This window comes from Oryzias latipes, chromosome 2 (genome assembly GCF_053564925.1).
Source record: "Oryzias latipes strain Hd-rR chromosome 2, Olatipes_Hd-rR_3.1".
Taxonomy (NCBI): Eukaryota; Metazoa; Chordata; class Actinopteri; order Beloniformes; family Adrianichthyidae; genus Oryzias; species Oryzias latipes.
Genome location: NC_136238.1, coordinates 38,076,837 through 38,098,587, shown reverse-complemented (window position 1 = coordinate 38,098,587; position 21,751 = coordinate 38,076,837). Strand labels below are relative to the sequence as shown.

At 40.6% G+C, this 21,751-nt stretch overlaps 1 protein-coding gene and 2 long non-coding RNA genes across 3 annotated transcripts; 2 read left to right on the top strand and 1 right to left on the bottom strand.

The window, feature by feature from the left end:
• The first annotated feature begins 1,475 nt into the window (after positions 1–1,475).
• LOC144987543 (uncharacterized) lies at positions 1,476–16,931 on the top strand. The gene is made up of 2 exons (XM_078936935.1): positions 1,476–2,264; positions 10,206–16,931. The coding sequence occupies exons 1-2, from the start codon at positions 2,120–2,122 to the stop codon at positions 11,660–11,662; spliced, it is 1,602 nt and encodes a 533-aa protein (XP_078793061.1). The 5' UTR covers positions 1,476–2,119; the 3' UTR covers positions 11,663–16,931.
• LOC144988514 (uncharacterized) lies at positions 16,800–18,946 on the bottom strand. Its single transcript, XR_013652444.1, has 2 exons — positions 18,813–18,946; positions 16,800–18,289 (listed from the first exon to the last, which is right to left on the bottom strand). It is a non-coding gene; the product is annotated as an uncharacterized LOC144988514 (long non-coding RNA).
• Positions 18,818–20,941, top strand: LOC144988504 (uncharacterized). Its single transcript, XR_013652430.1, has 3 exons — positions 18,818–18,890; positions 20,745–20,806; positions 20,901–20,941. It is a non-coding gene; the product is annotated as an uncharacterized LOC144988504 (long non-coding RNA).
• The last annotated feature ends 810 nt before the right edge of the window (positions 20,942–21,751 follow it).

The window sequence follows — 21,751 nt, the reverse complement described above, 5'->3', positions numbered from 1 at the left end:
AAACTCAATAATTGTTTATACAACTCAAGTTTACGTATTTATCTAACTAAATGTCACATTACTCCATTAATCTTTTTTCCATCTTAATTACTTATATTTCTTGAACTTTCATATGTCTAAGTTTGAGCCGGCAGATATGCTCATTTTTATAACAATAAAAAGAAAGGGGGAAAAAATGCACGGAGTGCAAAAACTCATTAAAGAATTTTCCATCGCTGTCATAACAGGTATTGGTGGTAGGGGTGCTATATAAACTCATCATCCTCTCCTTTACTCTCACTCATGGTGCAGAGACGTAAGCATAGTAGGACAAAATAACTCGGCAAAACACGGTGAAACAGTAAAACAGCTAAACAACTAAACACATTTGGTCAAAAACCCACACTTAAACCCAAATCCGTCCAGACAAGCAAAGGGAATGATATCCCAGAATCCCTTGCGGTGCCGATCTAACAGCAGCATCAAAGTTACACCTACTAAATTGAATTAATTTGAACGAAAGGAAAATAATTGTCTGAAAACTACGTGTTATTTTTAAGGTGACCTAACAAAAAAATGATTTATCTTAACTGAAGCAAATAATTAAGTTAGATCAAAGTAAAAAAGTTTCTTTCCAACATCCATATGTGGTCTTATCACCCTCTCACGGTGGAAAAAGTATTATCTGAGCTTCTTCATCCACTAAATCATCTTCAAATGGACACGTCATGCTGCTTCACCTCTCTGTAAACAGACTAACCTTCAACTAAACCTGCTCCTGACCAGGTTATGTTCAGAGCATGAGTTGCTATGGTAACTTGACCTACCCTGAAACATACCTCGATTTCTGGAACCGAAAGCTGAGGTTATCAACTTCCTTAGCCTCAAACTTATCATGGGAGCTAGCATAACCTGCTTTCTGGAATACCCCCCTGGCTGCAGACGACAAAATGGCGACTAACATCATTAGCCGGTGTAGGTACCATAACCGTTCGGCCTGGAAGATCCGTTCGGGGTCCTTCCGGGTCCTGGGACTAATGCTGACGTCACATTATGTGATTGGCTGTCCGTTGGCCCGATGACGTGTCAGATAGTGATTGGTCTGGACAAAGTACGATACCACCATAGACGAAAATATTATGACGTCTGTTGTAAACAAACAGAGCTCCGTTATAGAGCGACATTGTCTTCTAAACGTGCTTTTATTATTGTTATGATTATTATTGAATGCATGTTTGCTTATAGTTTTTATAATCCCTGCACCCAGTGCTTTATTATTGGCAGATCGGACCCGGAAGCAACACATTTAGCCGTGCTGACAACATTTTCAGCCATAATGTCTGAACTTAAACCGGAATAAGAAGCGGATTGTGGCAAAATCTTTTTATAAAAATTACAAAGAATATTGTCAGACACAATTTATGAAGGAAAATAACTTTAGGTTACAAAAGGGAACGTGAAATTAAAATATGTAGAGCCCAAGCACATCTCCACTCTACATAGTTTGTCCAAGTGGGGCTACCGTAGTGTGACGTTTCCTTCAGTCAATAGGACCCCGAACGGTAGTTCCAGGCCGAACGGTTATGGTACCTACACCGGAACCGGAAGTCTTGTCCCGTTCACCCTTCTCCTGTTAGGTTGCTCTTTTTCGGGTCGAAAAAGATTAGTCACACCATAATTTTGTTGATAAAAACGGTCACTTTCTCTTTTATTTAACAGTAAAGTTGAAAAAATAGCGATTTTATGCCGCCATCGACATCCTTATGTGAGCGACAGACAACACTCCAGACCAGCTGGTGGCGCTAAAGCACCATGACGCTTTTAGCCAAACAAAGAGGAAGAACAGCACGAGGCGCTAGCAGTGTTAGCTTGTTAGCAGGCTAGCAGCGTTAGCTTGTGTTGAGAGGACGGTGGTGTTTTGTTGGGACGTTTGTGAGGTTTTTGGACAGAAAGGGCGATACGTGTTTCGTGTGGGAACCTGTCAGCATTTTCCAAAGTGTCGTAAATGAGTGAAGAAGTGTTGAACGGAAAGACAACGTGGATTGCTGTGATTGTGAGACTAGCAGATGATCGATCGGAGCTGCAGTGAAGAGGACGGCGGTGTTTGTGGGAGTTTGAGCTGAAGATCGGAGCAGGAACCATGTCTTCAGAACCTCAGGAAGGTTCTGTCAGAGAACAACTTTCTGCTGCTGAAGGAACCATCGTCCAGAAGGAGGAGGAGCTCTGTCGTCAGCGCAGACTGCTGGATAGCAGCTGGAACCCGCAGCTTCGACTCCACCGCATAGGTATGTATGTGACCTTCATCAAAGAAACAGAGAAGAAGCCCTTTGAGCTCCATGCTTTTTATTGTGTTTGTCTGTCACTCAGTGGCGGTTTTACACTACATACTGTCCGCGTGGGGGTATAACTATGTGGGTGAAAACCCGTGATGGCTCGATGCGGGTGGGGTGAGGTTGTGTGTGTGTGGCGCGCGTGCGTGCGTGTGTAAATGTTAACATATATATAGTATATAAAAGCTACTTAGACAACTTTAAAAGCAATACAAATCATTGTCATGTGGGCGTCGTCGACCTCACCAAGATGGCATCGCGCTCCGCCACCGTCGGCCAGGCTTCTAAAACGGGCGTGTCTCCTCTAGTGATATAACTCATTGGTTAGCACGGCTAAATGTTGTGCTTCCGGGTCCGATCTGCCAATAATAAAGCACTGGGCGCAGGGATTATAAAAACTATAAGCAAACATGCATTCAATAATAATCATAACAATAATAAAAGCACATTTAGAAGACAATGTCGCTCTATAACAGAGCTCTGTTTGTTTACAACAGAAGTCATAATATTTTCGTCTATGGTGGTATCGTACTTTGTCCAGACCAATCACTATCTGACACGTCATCAGGCCAACTGACAGCCAATCACAAAATGGGACGTCAGCATTAGTCCCAGGACCCCGAAGGACTCCGAACGGATGTTCCAGGCCGAACGGTTATTGTACCTACACCGGCTCCGTTCTTCAACAGAAAAAGCACTGACCACACGGATTAAAATTAAAATTAAAGCTACAAGTAGCATTTAGCGGGCCCGAGCACGTGCGACCGCCTGGCATGGGCGACCGCCCCAAGAGCAACGCCCTGCTCGAACCATTTGGCTTCATTCTTCCTTCTGGTTTCTGGAGCTGCAAGCTACATTTAACATGATAGCAGTGGGGGGGGGGGGCTGTAATCTGTTGGCTTTAAGGACAGACACTTTTGCATATAGCATGAAAAAAAAATCTTCAACCGAAGCCTTGATTAGAACTGCTCGTTTTCTCATCAAGAAGAAGGCATTTTCAGATTAAGAAGGTGTCAATCAAGCAATGATGATAATTACTAACACTGTACCTAAGAATGAGAAAAGTGGAACTGATCTAATTTCCCTACAATGTCTAGACAAGTGTCAGCTATGTCTGATAACTTGGCCGATCAGGTGGACCGGGATCTTGCAAAGTGCAGGTGGTTTAATGTCCAGTGTGATGAGTCTTTAGACAGCAGCAGTACATAGCTTTTGGTTTCCAGAAGAGAAGAACTCTTGACACAACTGCCCTGACAGATAACTACGAGAGGAGTTGAAATGTATAACATGGTGAAGGAGTTTTTGTTCAGAAAAAGGTACCATTAGTAAAGCTAGTAGCAGTGACTGCAGATGGGACTCCTGCTATGATCAATAGACAGACAGGTTTCATCACTCGCTGTAAAGCTGACCCAGACTTTCCAAAATGTCTTCATTACTGCTGCGTCATTTACCAGAAGTGATTGGCTCTGGACACATAACAGGGCTCCAGACTAACTTTTTTCACTAGGAGCACAGTGGCCCCTAACTGAAAATTTTAGGGGCACAACCAGAAAATTTAGGGGCGCATACCGTAAATCAACATGCTAACCAAATCTACTAATTTCCACTGTATTACGAATAAATACTCTAATAATAGATGCAAAAATTACAATGTGCCGTTTCCAATTCAGTGTCACATTTTATTCTTCACTTTTGAAAATGCAACAGGTAAACTGACAGCACCATCGCTGTCATGACAGTACAAATAGTAAAGAAAATGGATTGAAATTTATCTTTGTGACACCAAATAGGTGCAGCCAAGATGCACAATAAAAAGTGTGTTTGAGATCACCCAGGTGAACTCAACGCTGCGCAGATCACCTGGTGTGAGACATATTTTTGTTTTTGCTCCAACATCAACTGTCAATCATCACAAAAATATTGCGACAAAGGGGTGGGAGCAAGGGGCAAACCTACCCGGACACAGCTGGAAACTGAACTGACTGAAAGCTGCCCTACAGACTACAAAACAATGCATTATGGGACATGTGTCCTGATGGTTTTTGTAGTTGAGTGATTAATTAAAATAATTTAAAATACTAATTAATTAAAAAAGGCTACATGCATTACAAAACATTAAAATAATTATAAAATAAATATATAATAAGTGTTTAAAGTTCAAGCCCCGTTAGCTGTCACGCACGTAGGTGTGGCACGTTTATTCTCCTCAGCTGACCCGACTCCCGGGTCGGGTGAGCTGCCGTAACAGCCGTGCATAAACCGTTTGATGCGCCGCCGTAACCGTAACCAAAACACTAAACCTTCCTCCGGGTCTGTGTGACCCAGAGAAAAGTTCAGCACAGACTGCATGTATTTAGAAAATTACGAGCGAATAGATACGTTCTAGAAAGGAAAGTAAGGAACTCCTTAATGTGGTCTGGGGAGGGAGGGGGCTGTCAGGTGTCCTTCTTTCAAGCCCTGTCATTGTCCCGCCCCCAACAGTCATTAACCCCACTGTGATTGGTTGGTCATCTCCGTGCACGACAATGAAAAAAAATTGGCGGGCTGCAGTAACATTAAATTTTCATTTAATGCGGGGGCCGCAAAATATCATCTTGGGGGGCCGCAAATAGCCCGCGGGCTGCGAGTTTGAGACCCCTGCTGTACACCCTGGCACTGGTACACTAGCCGCAGGCCGGAAGAACGAATCAATGGTTCGCTTACTCATAGCTCAGACGCACATATCAGGTTGTCTCCGTTTCCTTCCCACAGATGTTTACGCGCGCGCGAATATCTCTAGGCCCTGCCCCCTCCACATATTTTAGCCACTTACAGTGACTTATTCTTCTCACACGCAGTGGCCGCCTCACAGACGGGCATCACGCGAGAGTGTGTGCTCGCGTTTCATGAGTATGTGCGCGAGTGTGTGTGTCTGCCTGCGTGTGTGTGCGCTCGCGTCTCAGATTATTTCATTCATCATTGACGTGCCCCTTGCACATTTAATGTATAAAAAAATACGGAGGGTGGGGGAGGCAAATTTACTGGTCGCACATGTGCGACTGGATGTAAAATTCAGTCGCAAACTCTCAAATTTTGCTCGCAAAATGCGAGCAATTGGTCGCAGTCTGGAGCCCTGCATAATGACTCATATTGTGAAAATCATAAACAACCTCAGCTGCAAAGCAAAACAGCACAGGATTTTTAAGGTGCTATTGGAGGAGATGTCTGCTGAATATGGTGAATATGAATATGGTGAATCTGAACTTGCATTTTTGACTGACATTACTGGAAAACAAAACCACTTGATCTGCGAGCTGCAAGACAATGGCAAAACTATATATACTTTTTGACTAGCCTGCCTGAGCCAGTGTTTCTTGTGGGGATCTTTTCTGCCAGGGCTTGCCGGCTTGGTCAGTGGTCGTTGCTGCAGTTGTCTCCCTTGCTGGGGCAGCTGGAGTTAAACACAGCAGCCTCACGGCTGTGAAGTGGACTCCGTTGCTGTCCCAGTCTGGATGGGCACTGTGGCGATGTTCCTAATTAAACCTAAACATGCCACCCTGATACTAATCCAGTTGATATGCTTCTCCATCTGTGTCTAAGTGATAGAAAAGCATTTTTTTATATTTAGAGCTCCAAGCAAACAAACAGTTATCTATATAAAAGAGCTTTTATTATTGTGCACTTTTAGCAGGTCTCTGAATACATGTGACCAATGAATGATGGATTTTCACAGACTTTGTTTAAAACTGAAGGTGACTGAGACTTTGGAAAAGTGGCTACATTGTTCTGGACTTCTTTGTTTCATCCACAGAAGAGTAAAATATGTGATTGATTTTGAAAAGCTGCTGAAAAATGTATCTTTTTAAAATTGCAATTTCTAATTTGGGTTTTACATTTTGTGTTCCATTTTTTGTGATTTTATTAGAAAGATTTGTTATTTCTTTGGTGTTAAAGGTGGTACATATTGTATGTACACAACCTTTTTAGAGACATTTGCTAAATGTTGTGTTTGTTGTCGTAGTTTAATTTCATTGGATGTATAGAAAGGAAAAGACGTTGCAGCATTGATTAAAAAAGCATAAAAGAGACATTTACTGTCTGATGTTACATCTATAGGAGTGTACTGAGGCTGGGATTTGTTTTGGAACACATTCATATGTTTTGTTTGTAAAAAAAATATATAAAATATAAAGTTAATTGTATTTTGGATGAATAAAAAAGCAATGATTAGTGCTAAAGATGTATAAAAGACAAACAAAACAAAGAAAAATGCACCCTTTTAGTGTTGAACTGGGCTTTCTAACTGTTCTCATCCTTGTCTGCCACTGCCTGGCTAATTTACATGTGAGCAGACAGCCGGGGGGGGGGGGGGGGGGGGGGGGGGGGGGGAGCTAACTCCACTCCTGCAGCAGGGGAGACTGAGGAAAGGCTGGAGGATGTAAGATTAAATAAAATCCTAGAGTTGACCAGTTCACCAGTTGACCAGTTATATATATATATATTTATTTATTTATTTATTTTGGTGCTGATAACCTAAACATAAGTTATGATAAAAATATTTGTTTGAGTCAAAATGTCCAAAAAGTTGCTTTCAGCACAATAGGGTGATTAAGGTGGTTAACTGTTTCTCATAGACCCTATAGTGCTGCTTACCAAACGTGGAGCTTTTTTAAGACACATCTAATTCTGAAATGTCAGCTTCCTGAGACAAACGGCTGATTTCCTATGAAGCTTGATTATATGACTGCAACGGAATCGACCACTTCCTGTTTGGCAGTGGCTTACGCAAGCACCGTCAGGTGTACACCCATGAAACTTTAGATTATGAGAGAAAACCCTTCTGAGTATCTCCAGCTTTAATTTCATGCACATCAGACAAAGCACAGAGAAAATACAGGGCAGAATGTGCCCCATGCAATGACTAGGTGGCGCTATAGAGCTCGTCCAAAGTTGTCATATCCATGGGTTCAGAATGGAAGCTTCATCATGTCCATCGACTTTCGGTGAGATCAGACAAGGAATGTGCATGTGAGAGCATCATTTGTGCATGGCGAGACGCCCAACTTCGCCGCTCTGGCACGACCACACCCCCGTGTCGAAAGTTATGGTTTTTTGACAGAGTAAACTTCAATGGCTTTTCAACAGGTGGACGTCATTTTGAGGTGTGTCGGCTCATCCTTCTTGCAGCATTGATGGTCCAAGTCAAACATATCATTTCCTGTTGCCAGCAGGCGGCGCTACACCTGTTCCAGGTTCTTTCACTGCAGACGTGTTTAAAGTCAGACTTCAATCATGCATATCAATTTTGGATCAGATTAGATGATGCATGGCTGAGTAATGGCCATTCTTCTTTTCATGACGTGTTTTCGAAATGACCTCGAAATTCGATGCGCCGCCACGGTGACAAACATCCGTAAAAACTTAAAAGCTCTGCAATTTCACATTGGACATGGGTTTAAATTACAAAACACAAGTTTGGAGTCATTATTTACAAATCTCTAGGAGGAGTTCATCCTAGTACGAGGCCTGCGAATGACCAAAATACACCAAAAATGACATATTGACTTCAATATATCAGACTTCCTGTGCGAGTGACAGGTGGGGCCTGAGAGACTTTTTTGTAGGTATCCATCTGATGAACATGCCCTGTTAAAATCAAGCTTTTACATTAAAGAACATGGCGGGGGTCGAAAAAACAATCATTGTAGGTGGCGCTATCGAGCCGTTTTTGGGCACCCATGCAGGCGCTGTATATCTAAGGTGGACATATGTAAGACGCATTTAATTTTGAAATCACAGCTTCCTGAGACAAACGGCTGATGTGCTATGGACCTACAATACATAACTGCAACACAATCGACCACTTCCTGTTTGGCGTTGGCTTACGCAGGCACCGTCAGATGTACAGCCATGAAACTGTAGATTATGAGAGTGGACCCTTCTGATTATCTCAAGTTTTAATTTCATGCACGTCGGACAAAGTGCTGAGAAAAGATGGGGCAGAATGCGACAAAAACTGTGTTTTTGAATAACTAGGTGGCGCTTTGGAGTTCGTACAAAATTGTCATATCCATGGGTTCAGAATGGAAGCCTCATCATGTCCATCGAATTTCGGTGAGATCAGACAAGGAATGTGCACGTGAGAGCAACATTTGTGTGCATGGCGAGACGCCCAACTTCGCCGCTCTGTCACGACCACACCCCCGCATTGAAAGTTATGGCTTTTTATCAGAGTAAACTTCAATGGCTTTTCAACAGGTGGACATCATTTTGAGGTGTGTCGGCTCATCCTACGTGGAGCAGTGATGCTCCAAGTAAAACATGTCATTTCCTGTTGCCAGCAGGTGGCGCTACACCTGTACCGGATTCTTTTACTGCAGATGTGTTCAGAGTCAGACTACAATCATGCATATCAATTTTGGATCAAGTTGGATTATGCATGGCTGAGTAATGGCCATTTGTCTTTTCATGGCGTGTTTTCGAAATGACCTCGATTTTCGACGCGCCGCCACGGTCACAAACAACCGTAAAAACTTAAAAGCTTTGCAATTTAACATCGGACATGTGTGTAGTTTACAAAACCAAAGTTTGGAGTCATTACTCCAAAATATCTATGAGGAGTTGGTTCTAGAAGGAGGCCTACAAATGTCCAAAATAGAACAAAAATGACATATTGACATCAATATAGCAGACTTCCCGTGCGACTGACAGCTTGGTACCAAGAGACTTTTTTTGTAGTTCTCCATCTGATGAACATGTCCTGAAAAAATCAAGCTTGTACGTTAAAGCATATGCGGGGGCTCGGGACAAATGTCATTGTAGGTGGCGCTGTCGAGCTGTTTTTGTGCCCCCATGCCAATCTCCCATAAAATACGAAATTTTTCGCGAGTCCTGATGTGTGTGCCAAATTTGGTGAGTTTTAAAGGCCTCAAAAAGGCGACTCTTCCATCGGAAGAAAAAGAATAATAATAATTAAAGCTACAAGTAGCATTTAGCGGGCCCGAGCACGTGCGACCGCCTGGCACGAGCGACCCCCCCCCCCCCCCCCCCCCCCCGTGAGCAACGCCCTGCTCGAGCCATTCTCGTCGTTCTTTCTTGTCCATTCTGGAGCTCCAAGCTTATGTTGATATGAAAGCAGCCTGTGGGGGGTGGGGGACTGTAATCTGTTGCCTTAAGGGACAAAGACTTTTGCATATATTATGAAAAAAAATTAAAACGAAGCTTTTCGAAAACTGACAGCCGTAAAAACTTAAAAGCTTCGCAATTTAAGATCAATTTAAGCTCCTTCCCCCAAGGTACAACGCAGGCTGACCCCCCCCGTCACACTAATAACCCCCCCCCCAGCATAGGGCCCAGGTCCCCTCAGCCCAGGGGCCCCATCCCATGAGGCGCCGCCACCACCCACCCCACACAGAGAGAGAGAAGCCAGAAAGCGCGTCCAGGTCCCCGCCCCTGAGAGAACTCTGGTCAGGCCTCGACGGGACCTAGGCAGCCACAACCAGACGGGGCGACCACCAATTGCGTGAGTGGAGACCCCGACCCGTCAAACCTCCAAGGTCCCCTACCTAAAGTGGGCCCTCCTCCTCCAGACAGCCCCCCCTCCCCCCCACAGGACAGGGCCAACAAAGCCCCCACCCCAGACCCCGCAGACCTGGTAGATGTCACCCAGAGTGACCGTGGGCCCCAAGAGGGTTGCCCCGGCCCGTCCCACAGCCAGGGAAGGAGTGATCCCAGCCCCAGGTGCGGATGGGCAGCCCATCCAGCACGGCTGGAATGAACAGTTTTTCATATTGTCATTTAAAAATTTCGACTATAACATTCCTGACTGAGAAGATTTCGACTTTTCTTGGTGTTTGTCAATACACAAACTCATTTAGAAGTATAAAAGGGCTTTTTCTTGTGTTTGTATTCCTGCAGTTCTCCCCCAGCATTGGATGACTGAAGAGGAAGATCTCTGCAACCAGAGGAACTTTAGAGTGAAACAGGAAGAACCAGAACCTGCTCAAAGTGAAGAGCAACAGAAGGAACCAGGTCCTTCACTGATTAATGAGAAACAGGAGGAACCAGAACCACCAGAGATTAAAGACGAACCAGGGGAACTCTGCATCAGTCAGGATGAAGATCAGCTTGATCTGAAGCAGGAGACTGATACCTTTATGGATACTTATGAAGAAGATGAGAACAGTGAAGCAGATCTAAACAATCAGCAGAGCTTTAATGTAACTGACAGTCATGGTCAAGAAGGAAACCAACATGAAGAATCAACATCAACTACAGATGAAGAGACAGAATCAACATCAACTACAGATGAAGAGACAGACCCACCAAACAGAGATCAGAGGAAGAGGAGAGACAGAAGACATGTCCAAAATGGGTCTGATAAAAGATATTGTGCATCTAAAAAATGTGTTAAAAAGTTTATTGAGCGGCCTCACACAGGAGAAAAGCCTTTTATTTGTAACGAATGTGATAAAAGGTTTAGTCGAAAATCTAAACTCATAACACACATGAGAACTCACACAGGAGAAAAGCCTTTTACTTGTAAAGAATGTGATAAAAGGTTTAGTCAAACATCTAATCTCATAACACACATGAGAACTCACACAGGAGAAAAGCCTTTTACTTGTAAAGAATGTGATAAAAGGTTTAGTCAAAAATCAAAAATCAAAACACACATGAGAACTCACACAGGAGAAAAGCTGTTTACTTGTAAAGAATGTGATTCCAGTTTTATTCAAAAATATCATCTCAAAACACACATGAGAATTCACACAGGAGAAAAGCCTTTTACTTGTAAAGAATGTGATAAAAGGTTTAGTCATAAATCAAAACTCAAAACACACATGAAAACTCACACAGGAGAAAAGCCTTTTACTTGTAAAGAATGTGATTCCAGTTTTATTCAAAAATGTCATCTCAAAACAAACATGAGAATTCACACAGGAGAAAAGCCTTTTACTTGTAAAGAATGTGATAAAGGTTTTAGTCGAATTTATAATCTCGAAACACACATGAGAATTCACACAGGAGAAAAGCCTTTCCCTTGCAATAAATGTGATGCCAGTTTTAGTCGAAAAACTACTTTAAAAAATCACATGAGAACTCACACAGGAGAGAAGCCTTTTTCTTGTAAAGAATGTGATACAAGTTTTAGTCATAAAGTAAATCTCAAATCACACATGAGAACTCACACAGGAGAGAAGCCTTTCCCTTGCAATAAATGTGATGCCAGTTTTAGTCGAAAAACTACTTTAAAAAATCACATGAGAACTCACACAGGAGAGAAGCCTTTTTCTTGTAAAGAATGTGATACAAGTTTTAGTCATAAATCAATTCTAAAAACACACTTGAAAACTCATACAGGTGAGAGATAGTTTTTATGGCTGATAAATGGCTCAGTCATAAATGTAATGTAGTAAAATTCATTAGAACACACACGGGTGAGAAACTTTTCTTTTGAAATGAAAACATTTTTTTATAAAGGATTTAGAGTAAAATCTTAATTTCGAAAACAGAAAAACTTGGAGAAGAAAACTTTTACAGTATATGAGAAAATATTGTGAAAATGCCATTTAGTCTTTTTTTGTCCTTTTTAAAATAAAGAACTTTATTTTTTTATACAAAAACGGAAAATGTTGGAATATTTCAAGCCTTAATTTAATTTCATGAATTTATTAATGAATTTATTGTGTATAGGTTCTTTGTCCAGGAAAAAATAACATTCTAACAAATGTTTGTCAAAAACATTTAGTGATCATGTTTAACCCTTGTGCTATCCTAGACACTTTAACATTGGGAGTTGGGTCATCTAGACCCACTACACAGCGGCTGAACTTTTTTTCTTCAATGTTTTGTGAACCTCACTGGTGTCCATAGATTAGATGAAATCTTTCCACCTTTGTCATGGTAGGGAGAACACGTCAATGGAAGGTTGGGGTCATAGGATAGCACAAGGGTTACAAAGTGTGTTGTGTCCTTCCTGCCAGCGACCACTTTGGTATTGGAGGGGTAAATTATCTCAGTCAGACTGGAGGACTGATTGTACGGTGGCCCAGAAGGGTCACAACACAACTCATTAACTTTACACACAACACATTAACTTTACACACAACACATTAACTTTACACACAACACATTAACTCACAACACAATAACTCACAACACAATAACTCACAACTCAACACAATAACTCATGGCCCAGAAGAATTATAACACATTAACTCACAACACAATAACTCACAACACAACACATTAACTCACAACACAACACAATAACTCACAACACAACACATTAACTCATGGCGCAGAAGGGTCACAACACATTAACTTACCTCACAACACTTTAACTCACAACGGAAGTAAAGCAGCAATGGAAGTGCTTTTATTCTGAAATGTCCAATGGGCTGAGCAGCTAACTACCTAACAGAAAGTAACGTCACAGTGAGCTCTGGAGGGGGCATTTTATTGCTACAAGAGAAGCTAGCAGCAGTGTTGCCAGATTGGACGGTTTTGGTTCTAAATTTGCGGGTAAAAATGGCTTTGGCCGGGTTTGCATAATTTGGGCGGTTTTAGGGTCGGTTCGGCGGTTTTTCTCCCTCATGAATATATAAAAGCGGACTACGTTAGCGGCGACAGTGGCTCAGGCGGTTGAGCGGGTCGTCCGATGATCGAAGGGTTAGCGGTTTGATCCCCGCTCCCACCCGCCAAATGTCGTGTCCTTGGGCAAGACACTTCACCCTCCTTGCCTCCAGTGTGGCTCCACTAGCGTGTGCATGTGTATGAATGATCCAGGTGATGGTCAGGAAGGGCCGTAGGCGCGAAATGGCAGCCACGCCTCTGTCAGTCTGCCCCAGGGCAGCTGTGGCTACATTAGTAGCTTACCATCACCAAGTATGAATGAGGAGTGAATGAATAATGGACACAATGTAAGCGCTTTGAGCGTCTGAAAAAGCACAGAAAATACAATCCAATATATTATTATTATTATTATTATTATTATTTATTATCATTGAACTTCTATGTACTGCAGCTCAGTAAATGCACCAGGCAGAGACGCTCAACGGGCTCTGTCATCTAACCTGTTGTTGGGGGTGTTTAACGCCCCGCCTCTTAGAAATTGTGTTCTTTAAAGTCTGACACTGCGGCTACCTGTGGGAAGAGCTACCAGCTAAAGTTATGGTCTGATCGCTACATGGAGCGTGTCTGTGTTTATCAATCCTTTTATTATTAGTCTGACATATTATTTTGAAAAATCAGTCAAGTAGGGGGAAAAACTCAACAAAAGCTGTGTATTCTTCTTTCTCCTGATCTAATAAAAGGAGGACAGTATTGATTTGAATTTTTTTTATTTGAAATGGTTTTTTCAAGCAATTAAATAGAAATAATACACAAAAGCAATACAATCATCAGTTAAACATTCATACAGTAACTAATCAAACTTAGGATAAGACATATTAATAAATATTGCTTGAAAGGGAGTGGAAGGAAGCAAACTTATATACTCCCACCCCGTTATACTATAACCATTCTATTACATGATTTATCAATATCCGGTTCCTAGCCTTTATCAGACAGAATTAAGAATCATAAGATATCGATAAAGCACATGACAAAGATGAATTATTTAATTATTATGTAAAAAAAACTATTTTACAAATCAACATGGCAAATGCAGATCAGTCATCTGAAATATATGCAGATTATGTTACTTTTAAAAGTCATTCATAAGATTAAAAAATAATTCTATATCAATAAAGTAGACACAACACTGTTTCAGAGATTTTCATAGCAAAATTTCATCAAGTATCAAAAGTTAAATACATGTGCAAAATTATGTTACATTAGGAAAGATTTTTGAATCAATTTATCAATTTTAGGAGCAAGTGAAGTAATATCATTAAACGTCGATCAATTTAACCATTTTCAATAAGTGATTAATAATTTGTTTTGTTTTATTTTTTTATTTTTTTTTATATTATAAAGTAATGCTGTAAAGGAAAAATAAAAAGGGTTCTTAATCTGTCGATTGTCCAAGGTTGGCATTTCTTCTTCTCTGATTAACAGCTGATCTTCTGGGTTCAAAACAGTTTGTAGTTCTCTTCGATGTTATGTCTGCAGACATTAGATTCAGGTCCATATCCTTCTTCAGCTGATATCAGCTCGGTGAAAGTTGATGTCAAGTTGTCTGCAGGTCAAAGACTCTGCTGTTAATCCGGTTACGTCAGACTTATGGAGAGAGCGATGAATCTAGGCGTCATCTTTCTTGAACTTATATGATGATTTATTATTGCATGTTGTTTCAGACGTCCGTAATCATACACTTCTCAAAGTCTTTCATGGTTTTCACAACCAGAACCTTGGACCGGTCCGGTGGACCGAGTGGTTTTAAGTAAATCCTTCAGCCTTTAGCCCAAGTGTTCTCAATCTGCTTACGCTTCCTGAGAAGCCGTGCATGTTTCAGCATTCCTTCTGGTCAGATGGTCGTTCAGATAAGCAGTAGATCCTTTCAGATTTATTCTTTGATTCATCAGAGCTAGTTTGTGTTTTTGATTCACAAACCTGATGAGGATCGCTGGTTTATCCGTCTCCTTTCTCCTGGGGAGCGGGTGGCAGGTCGCGATGGTGTTGAGATCCAGCGAAATCCCTTTAGACGTGAGAAATGACTCCACTTGTCGTCCCAGAGACTCTGCACCGCTCTGGGTTTCAGCACTGCTAGCTACGCTAGCGGTAGCATTAGCAGTGCTAGCTCCAGCTGCGTTCAGCTTTGCCCGAGGCTTGATCGGCACTCCAATGGGAATGACATATTCATCCTTACTTGTTGTTCAACATCGTCCAGTCTTTTCTCCAGAATGTCGACCCGGTTTTCTCGTTTTGAGCCCGAGATCTTCGGAACTTCCATCAGTTCAGTCAGTGGAGCTAGCTTAGCGGTCACTTGTTCGATAAATGGATACAACAGCGATGGGAGATCATCAATAGACTTTTTAAGGTCTTCGTAGTCCTTGCTTTTCTTGGGGGCCATGGTCAGCTCTCTCTTTTGGAGAAAATCTACTTTTTAAGTCATTTGAAGATAGTTGTATAGCTGCAGAGAGCTACACACGCGTACTGCTGTAACCCGGAACCGGAAGTATTGAATATTGAATATTTCTTCATTTCTTCATTTTGCACCTTCCCACATTGCCAAAATTGCCTAAATCTTTTTCAATGACTATGATGTTACTGTTTGATCAACCAGTAAAGTTCCCTGAGACGAATCCAATAAATAAAATCTATAATCTGTTAAGAAGAGGAAGATGAAACACCAGGCCTAATGACTTGAAGTCAGCTGTTAAATCAGCCTGAGCTTTCATTACATGTACACCCCCCCAATCTGGTGGCCTCAATGACACAGAGCATTGATGTAGTAATTCAGTTCAAAGGAGGCATTAACTACATTTTGTCCTGCCAGTGTTTTTTATTATTTTGGACAAAACTTATTTAGTTGACCATTGTTGTAGTTTCTGCTAAGACAATGTTTGTTTTCAAAGTGTGTACATTATTATGAAAAAATGTTTTGTAAACATCTATGATTTTTTTTTGTCATAATTTCATTATTGTTTTAGACTAAAAGAAGGGACTTCAGTTTTTAATTTGTCAAGGCATTTGAGCTAGTAACCATTCAGTGAAAACAGATTTTCTTTTAAATCCACTAACTAATGAAATCACCATGAATCAGCAAATTCTGCAGCTCAGAAAAGCGGCTTGAATATGCAATGATTTAAAACATAAAGTGTTGCAGAACTTTTAGGATGGAAAAACTGTGGAGAACATTTTCATGTGAATCCCCTTTTAAGCTGTTTGTTCCCTTTTGGGGTCATGAAGGCAGGGGACATCCTGCATCCAGTCTGTCACAGGGCCCATGCACATTTACATCTAGGGACAATTTAGACCAACAATCCATCTATGAAGCATGTTTTGGATGGAAGCTGGAGTCCCCAGAGGAAACTCACACATGCACAGGGAGAACATGCAAACTCTACTGTTTTCAGATCCTCCAACCAGGACTTGAACCGAGGTCCTTCTTGCTTTGAGGCAAGAGCGCTAACCACTGCACCACCGTGCAACCCCACAACAATTATGTATATGTTTTTGTTGTTTATGTTACTGCTGAACGTAACCAGAATGTTGATGGAAACTTGTTTGAAGTAACAAACCCCATTTCTTTCTATATAAATCTTTGTGTTTGTATCACTTTTGTTGATTTTGATCTTTGGTTCTAAATGATGCTGATTTATTTCATATAATTTAAACTTTCATACATCCTGTAAAAATACATACCTATAGTAACTGTACAAACATATTCTATTAAAAAAGCAAGAATCGTGGTTCGATCTGTGAGCCATTGAGCTTGATTCATGAATTGAATCGGATCGCCACCTAAGGAACGATCCAGTCTTAGTAGAACCGCATCCCAACCATTTAGTGAGGAAAAGATTTTCCTAAAAATGTATGAAGGAAGATGCAGATAAAGAACCAGACTGGTGTTTGTGTCTGGTGTTCTTGTGATTCATGTTTTCTAGTAAACATTAGAACTGTTCCTCTGTTCTTTTTGGTTCTCAGTGTTCTGTTCCAATCTTACTGTGAATAATAAAGTGGACGTGAACATCAGTCAGAAGTGTGGAGTCTTTCCCACAGTGTGGGTTTCTGCTGTTTGGTGATCTTTTGCTGGTTCCAAAGCTGGACTCTGTTCCATAAAAGCAGAGCATGTGACCTACCCGGGTAAGTTTAAGGGTAAATTAATTGATGTTCTACACTTTTGGTTCCAAATCTTCATGGAACTTTAAATATGAAGGACTGCATTCACTGTGAAACACGTACTTATTCAAATCCGTGAGCATAAAATGACTTTTAAGGAGAATAAATGTTAAAACTTTTAGACTAAATGAAGACTGAAGCATTTTTCTTTTTTAATATCTGTGAAAAATATCACATTTATCTAAAAATCAGAATCAGACTCCAGAACAACTGTTTTTCCTGTTTCTATTGGACTAATGTTCACCATCTGCTGAGCAGAAATATATAATGTTGAGCTGAACTGTTTACTTTTTTTCACTTGTGTTCATAAAACACAATTTGTGTGCAGTAAAGACAGCCGTTATAAAGCCTTATATATCTTATAACGGGTTTAATAGTATAAAATATAACCAGTGTGTTTGTGACTGAAAGATAGAATGATGAGAGAATCTCCTCTCTGCTGTTTGGACACTTTGACCAGCAGAGGGCAGCAGAACTTTCAGCAACTCTGGATCTGATCCCACAAAAACAATCCATGGATGATCAGATTTCAGAAGATTTGAAGGATCAAAGACAAAGATGTTCTGAAGAGAAGATGTGAGAAGAAAGTCCAGAATGAATCCACTCTGACTTCTCCTCATGTCTCTGAAGCTTGTGTCTTCATGTCTTCACCTCAGAGTTTCTTCTGGATTCCATGTGGATCAATAATATTGATCATGTTCTGTTGTCATTTTCCATCAGAACTTCAGGCTTTTCTCTGCTGATGATCTCTGAGCTGAACTTCTTGGAGGAATTCCTGAATCTGGGATTTGGAGCAAACAGTCAGAACAAAGGAGGTTTCCATTTCTTCTAAGCTCTGCCAGAAGAAAAGAGCTGAAGCTTGAAGCTGAAGCAGCATTTGCTCAGAGAATCTGTCCTCCAGACCAACAAGTCCCACCACAGCCTTGAAGACGTTTCCAGAAGCAGCAGCAGACTGTGTTCCCATGACGACGCTGAAGTCAGCTGCTGCTCTGCAGGAGAAAGTCTGCAGCTCCTCAGTCAGGAAGCTCTTTCAAGCTCGTGCACATCTGTCAGAGCAGCAGCAGAAAGCCTGTTTCCCTGCAGGAAGTCTGAGACTTTTCAAAGTAAGAGCCTCATGTTGGCAAAGATGGGTTGGATTCTTTGATGTTCCAGTGTTTTTTGGATTCAGGATGAGTTCATGCAGATCTAGAAATCCCACCATGATGATCATCCTTGAGGAATTTCAAAATAAAAGACTTACAAACACCACAATCACTGCTGGATGATAAATACATTTACTCTTTATTTTCTGTCAATAAATAATATTTATCAATAAATCCTTGATTGTAAATGATGGATCTAAAGTTGAAAAGAAGTCAAAGTGCTGACTCAGCACAGATCAAAGGAGACTCAGATGATTTCCTGGAATGAAGAAAACATCAAACATCATGATGTGATCTGGAACTGAGCTGGGGGGTATTCCAGAAAGCAGGTTATGCTAGCTCCCACGGTAGGTTTGAGGCTAAGGAAGTTGATAACCTCAGCTTTCGGTTCCAGAAATGGAGGTATGTTCGGGGTAGGTCAAGTTGCCATGGCAACTCATGCTCTGAACATAAATAAAATAATCAAAAAAACTTCAGAGGAGACAGTGCCTCACCAGCCATTAACCTCACCGCATGTCACTAAAACACACACATGCACACACACACATGCACACACACACACGCACACATGCACACACAAACACACACTCACAGAGGGAGGAGTCCTGTTCTCAGCTGAGTTTGTCCAGCAGACACAGATGTTGGAGTTTCTCCATTTTCTTCTTCTTCGGTGAGTCTTTGTGTAAAAGTTGTTTTCTGTTCTCATCATGAAGCTGTTGTTTCTGATCTGGGAGGAAAAGAGCAGCAGACAAACACATTAGGGATTCCTGGAAACAAGGCGACTCTGAAAGTTTCCATGTATTCGTGCAGAGACGGTGCAGAGAAACTCTGGTGCTTCTTCCAGAAATTATTATCCACTTTGATCTGTGGATGTTCTTTCAGGCTCTTAATGTGTTTTTTTTAAATCCAACACATGAGGCTGCAGGGGCGCGAAAAGTGAGGATGAGCAGATGCGTCGCGTAGGGCGTTGGCCAAAACAGAGTTGGCAAAGTTATTTATAGTTCGTATTTTTTATTTTCACGGCTGTTTGTCAACATACATTTAAATGATGTGATCAGTAACAGAAGCACATTGCAACCGTTTAAGCACCGCAGCCACTCCTCCTTTCCTTCCTCCCCCCTTCCCTTCCTTCCTCCCTCAGGTCTTGTACAGAGAGGACATTCCAGCACGTCTCTCACCCTGTTGCTTATGTTCACTTGATGATGAGAGAGCGCCAGCAGTGGTGGTTCCACACTAACTTACTCACTGGGCAAGTAACCCTACCAGCCCCCAGCCCCCCCCCCCCCCCCCCCCCCCCCCCCCCCCCCACAAACACACACCCTCCCCCCGCACACATACACATTTGACAACATCCTTTTGTGTTCTCTATCTTTTATTTGTCCATTTTACACAAAAAAATGCATGAATGTTCTAGAATCGTATTTCAGGGGGGTCAAACTCAGTCACACAGGGGCCTAAATTAAAAATACGCTTAAGGTTTAAGGCAGAACAAGATAAAAATTTACTGAACACACTAAAGCTAAACTTTTAGATATTTAAAACTGAACGTTTTGAACATAAATATGAATAAAAACAGGAACATTAATCCAATTTTACTCTCCGTAAAATAAATTCTGTCAAAATTATACAAATATGAAAATGCTGTAGAACAAAAGCATGGAAATGTTAATAATAGGAAAGAAATAACAAATCATGTCTTTCTGTTTTCTTTGCTCTTTTGTCATTTTTTTATAGCTGGACTCCTGCGTCATTTTTAGAAATAACTTTTTTTCTGTTTTGTGTGTTTTTGTGAAACATATCAGAGGATTTGATTTTTAAAAAAAGCTGTTATTGTGAATATCATTTTTAGGTCTATAAAAAATTAAAAACTAAATAATCAAACTCATCAGTGGGAATACTCCAAAAATATTTGGCATTTCAGTAATTTTGTGCAACACTAATAGTAGAAATCCTCCAAAAACCTCAATAAAAAGCCGCTACTGGCTACCAATAAAATGGTCACCAGTGTCTTCCAGCAGGATTTACAGAATCACTAATCATGGAGAAAATAAAGGAGCTTGTTTGTAGTAATTTTGTTTTAAATAATTTCTTTAACTAGATGTACCAAAACACTGAAAAAGTTTGTATCCTTTGCCTGAAACACTAAATGATGATAAAAGCTGCTCTAGAAGGTAGAATTATGTGTGATGGTGGTTAGATAATGAATTTGTTTCTTTTTATGTTAAAAGTTTGGATGATTATTTTGGTGAGTGACTATTAAGTTTACAGCCTTTTGCTTTTAATATCACTGTAACAGTCCCAAACATTTATGTGTTTATTCTGTGGTTCTACATTATATTTTAATTTGCGCCATCTAGTGATGAGAGCATGTGGAACAAAGTTCAATTAAAGTTCCACACGGACTCATTTAACTACGCACACAGCTATCAGCGCATTGCTGCAGCCACGTGAAGATTTCAGTAGGAATCACATTAATGTATAATAGAGTTATCAATGTAATAATTCGTTTATTGTGTTTATTTAGAAAGTTGAAGGAAAGCTGTAGCCAAATGAGCAATTAGCCCCTCGTGGATGTCAGCCCACAAGGTTTGTGTACTTTTATTTGTCTAACTTAAGATTCATATTTTGTAAGCTGTAGAAATATTTTTGATGCATATTTGTGTTTTTATTTTGCTGCCAGTTCTCACGGGTTGTGAAGACCAATAAACCCTGTTTTAAACACCTCGCGCTCATGCTAATGCCTCGAGGGTGCTACAATCACTTTGGCTGAACAACACTTTGGATTTTAGTTGAACATTTGGAGATGTTTGACAACAATGAATAAAAATATGCTTAAAATTAAAAATTTCTCTATTTTTACATATAGTTGAGTCTTTGTTTTCTTTTGAAAGTATTTCCAACACAAAGTTTATATCAAACAGCTGTAAGGATGGAGAGAAAGACGAGGAAACAGAGAAAGAATCAGGACGGATGGAGGACAGAAACAGGTTGGTCTGATGGTGGACACTCAGGACAATGACAGTTCATACCAAGACAGTCATTTTCAAACACTATACTTCATTTAAAAAGGAATTAGCAAGATGTTGAATTATTTCAAACAGTTAATAATCCTTGCTTGGTCACATGATTTAATATTTAATATCATATCTTATTTAATATTTATCATATTTTACATATGATTTAGTGGAGAAGAACACAGACAAGAGGTTAAGCAGACAGACATGAGGTTGGTGATGCATCTGATAGAAAAAAGAGCAGAGATGACTTCAGGGAGAAATAATTCAACTATTAAAGTCACAAAAACCTTCCTAAAATGTAAACGTCCAAACGATGACAAAATTACACTAAATTAAACTTGCAAACATTTGTGAACATAAGAGTTTGTAGTTAACCTCCTTTCTCTCCTGAAACTTCACCCGTCCATAGCAGAAACATATTTACTGTCATTAAAGTGAGCAAAACACAATGAAATGTCCATTATTATTATCATTCATTATTAGAAGAATCTTTTCCTGGTTTTTGCCTGAATTT

Coding starts and splice junctions, on each gene's coding strand:
- LOC144987543 (XM_078936935.1), top strand. CDS start 2,120: ATGTCTTCAGAACCTCAGGAAGGTTCTGTCAGAGAACAACTTTCTGCT. Junction 2,265..10,205: donor GCTTCGACTCCACCGCATAG/GTATGTATGTGA, acceptor GTATTCCTGCAG/TTCTCCCCCAGCATTGGATG.